We start from the raw sequence: 3,545 nt of genomic DNA, 5'->3' as shown, positions 1-3,545 counted from the left end.
TCACTGGGCGGGCAGGGGAGTGAGTGAACGCCTGTGCGGTGTTCAGCTGCCTGCCAGGTTAAACCACAACAGCTCCATGTGAAACAGCAAGTCTAAGAAAAGTATCTCTGTTACGGAAGGGTTTTGGAAACAGCTCATTAAATTTTGACCCTGGGATATGTGAAGGTCACTCCATCTAGTCCTAAGTTACTATTCCTTTAATACAACAAGCGAGTGAAGCTCAGTTTTAAGCTGTGGGTGTCCTGATGTTTTCCTCCCATTCCTCATCATTCAATCACAGAATAGAGTCATAGAATCATTTAGGTTGGAAAAGACCTTTAAGATCATCAAGTCCACCCGTTAACCCAGCACTGCCAAGGCCACCACTAAACCATGTCCCTAAGCACCACATCTACACGTCTTTTAAATACCTCCAGGGATGGGGACTCCACCACTTCCCTGGGCAGCCTGTTCCAATGCTTGACAACCCTTTTGGTGAAGAAATTTTTCCTTATATCCAATCTAAACCTCCCCTGGCACAACTTGAGGCTGTTTCTTCTTGTCTTATCATTTGCTACTTGGGAGAAGAGACCAACACCCACCTCGCTACAACCTCCTTTCAGGTAGCTGTAGATCTAGGCCGGCGAGTGCTGCCTATAGACATCATCAGTTATACTTCATCTGCAATAAAGCAGTTGTGGATTTGCATCTATTCTATAAAACATCCCTTTCATATTCCATTTATGTCATTAAACCCTGCCGTTCACACTGCTCACACTGCTCGCAGCCTTCAAGGTGCCGGACACCGAAAGGAGTGCTAACCCCCAGCTACTCGCAGGAGGTGATTCCTCAGGGAGATGGAAAAATTCCCTATCAGGTGTGGTTTCTCTGATTCTTCTTCAGCTGCGCAAAATCCACCCGCAAAATGCAAAAAATCCTGCGGGCGGAAGGCTGCTCCCTTTTAAAAATGGGAACCATACTCAGTAGTGCAGCCGGGGAGAAAACTGGGGGGTTTTTGCCTGAAAAAGATGTCGATTTCTGGCAGGAAAAGAGGCTGAACATTTCTGTTTGGAAATGCTGTGAGTCACAGGAATTGCAGATTTCTTGGCTGGCGAACATCTCCCGTGGTGTTTGCCATTCTCCTTTGTGCTGAGCCACTGCCACACATCCGGAGGGTTCCCCCTGCTCATGTGCTGGGAGATGTCCTGATTTTCAAGTCGTTGTATTCCAAAAGTTTTCAGGCTTGGGGCGTTCTGTTTTTCTGGTTTTGATTTCCAGTTTTGATCAGCCACTGTATTTTCTTGGAACGTGATACCTTTCAAGACCTTTTTGTAAAAAATAAAAAAACAGAAAACAAAATAAAATAAATATGAACTTTTAAAGTTTGGTCAAAAAAATCCACTTTTAATTTTCTGCTAAAAAAAATGCACAGTTGTGATGGGAAACACAGCAAATAACAGAGTTCAGGGGGTACGCTGTTTTATTTAACCAGTGAAAGATTTTTTAAGTAGATGTAACATCGTTGTTCGTGAATATTGCTCAAGAGCGCAAAGATGAGCAACCTTACATTTGCGAACAGCATCTTGAGCTCTCTAGTGACCCTATTTGCTGACAACTTTGGATTTGCATCTTCCACCAGCAGCACAATGTTTCTTACTGCAACAGCATGGTTAGAGGTTGGTTCAATATTTATTCAGACGGAGGCGAGAATGCCGGGAGCTAAATTACCCACACCGCTTCCTGGAGCACTTTAGTTTTCCTTGGAGGTTTCCCATCCAAGCTCTGACCAGACCTGGCTGTTTTGCTTATAAAATCTGACAAGATCACAGCTTGAGGTGGAAGGATTACTGGAAAATGCTTTCCCTACCATCAGACACCTGACTCGGTCAGGAACTTGGTGTGCAAAACCTCGCAACGCCATTGCCTTTGGTTCTGTGGGAATGTAAACACCGCCACCACCGCTCACGATATACGTCCCCGTTGATCATAGCTTCTCAAAGACAGTAGGACAATTGCGGTGCTTTCATTTGCAACAGTACATTTTACAGCCCTAAAAGGTTTTTAAAGGTCAGGTGCCAAATGTCTCCTTGTGAAGTCTCAGTTAGAAGCTATGATGTGCAAATACGAGTTGTTAGAGTAGCGAGTGGGAAGGCTGTAGGAAAGGAGGTACTGGGCATCTCCATTTCCACTTTGGGGAAGTGTAAAAAGCTGTAAATCTTGTTATCCCAGAGCCATTGATATTATGGCTCTGGGATAAAAGATTTATATCAACTTTACCTCTGCCCAAAGCACTGAAACTATGTTCGTGGAAAATTTGGGACCACTCTTTCTACTCTGCCAGTGTACTTTGTATATGAATGGAGAACGACACGGTAAATTAAATAAATGTACTTTCTTTCCTCAAAAATGTATGGAAGTCAACCCTCCTTTCGGGCAGCCTCAGACGCGATGAAAGCAGAGATGCGTTTCCCTTGGAAGCGAACGGGAGTGCAAAAAAGACATCATTAGGACACTGAATTGGGGGCGAATTTGTGACAGTCTAGGCACACAGCAAGTTTATCAGGAACCCCGTTGGATGAGACCGATTGCTGAAGGTAAGTAAGAATGCCCCAAAATGAGACTAGTGTTTCGTAGTCTTCCTGCCAGGACTTTATTATAATTTTCAGCATTTTTCATCAATCCCGCTACCTACTGAGATGAAAGAACTTGTTTTTTGTTAACTTCCAAGGCAAGACTTAAACTGTAGCTATTAGCTTAGAGGAAACCTTCAAAGGCACCTTATATTTCCGCTGACATCAGTGGACAATGTGCGTTTGCTCGTGACTGGGTGGTTGTAGAGCAGGTAGGTATTCACACCCGGCAAACCTGCAGTGATTTCACGTGAGACCCAGCGATATCTACCCTTTAAATTAATGCAGAAAACGAGCTGGCCGACCAGCTGCAGTCGCTCCATTTAGATCAGTACAGCCTGCTGCGACGGAGCATTTTTAATGAACTGTGATTGCTGCATCTGGTTAGCTAAACCTTTAGTAGCATGACTATTTTCACTCCAGTGCAGTTTTATTTTTTCTTGAGCCCCGTCTCTGGATTTTAAAGCTGTCTTTCCGTGTCCTCTGCCCTCCTGTGTTTGATTCGGAGGGTAACAGACCCCCTGTACCCCTGTTTGGATTGGCAAGACTACTTTGGTGTGCCCAGAGCCGCATTTTCATTAAGTAGCTGGAAAACAACGGTGTAAGTTATTAAAATATACGCTTATAAGTGAGTATAAACGCTTTCTTTTACCAGTGTTGGTCTGTAATAACAAATAAATGTTTTAGTAAAGCAGTCTAGAATGGCACACTAAAGTCTGGTTTGGGTATTATTTACATTTTGGGCACAGACATCAAAAATACACTACCTGAAAATCAGAAACGTCTCCGGTCAATGCAAAACCGGCTCGGACCGGAGCCCACGGCTCGTGGGGCTGGAAACGAGCCTCCCACGACCCCGCTCCTCGCACCCCGACTTCGTGTGCACGAACCACCGGCGGGGCGGACTGCTGAGCGGGCACGGAGAGGCGGCCGGGG

The 3,545-nt window shown here is 45.0% G+C and overlaps 1 protein-coding gene across 1 annotated transcript in view; it reads left to right on the top strand.

Moving 5' to 3' along the window:
* The first annotated feature begins 1,532 nt into the window (after nt 1–1,532).
* The window catches only part of ORAOV1 (oral cancer overexpressed 1), a 10,905-nt gene continuing 8,892 nt past the window's right edge, over nt 1,533–3,545 (top strand). The window contains exon 1 of the mRNA XM_009286677.2: nt 1,533–1,648. Coding sequence (XP_009284952.1) covers nt 1,533–1,648 — 116 coding nt within the window. The remainder of the gene's footprint in view (nt 1,649–3,545) is intronic.

This window comes from Aptenodytes forsteri, unplaced genomic scaffold (genome assembly GCF_000699145.1).
Source record: "Aptenodytes forsteri isolate BGI_AS27 unplaced genomic scaffold, ASM69914v1 Scaffold252, whole genome shotgun sequence".
Lineage (NCBI taxonomy): Eukaryota > Metazoa > Chordata > Aves > Sphenisciformes > Spheniscidae > Aptenodytes > Aptenodytes forsteri.
Note: the sequence above shows the minus strand (reverse complement) of the source record. Positions and strands in the feature narration are given on the sequence as shown.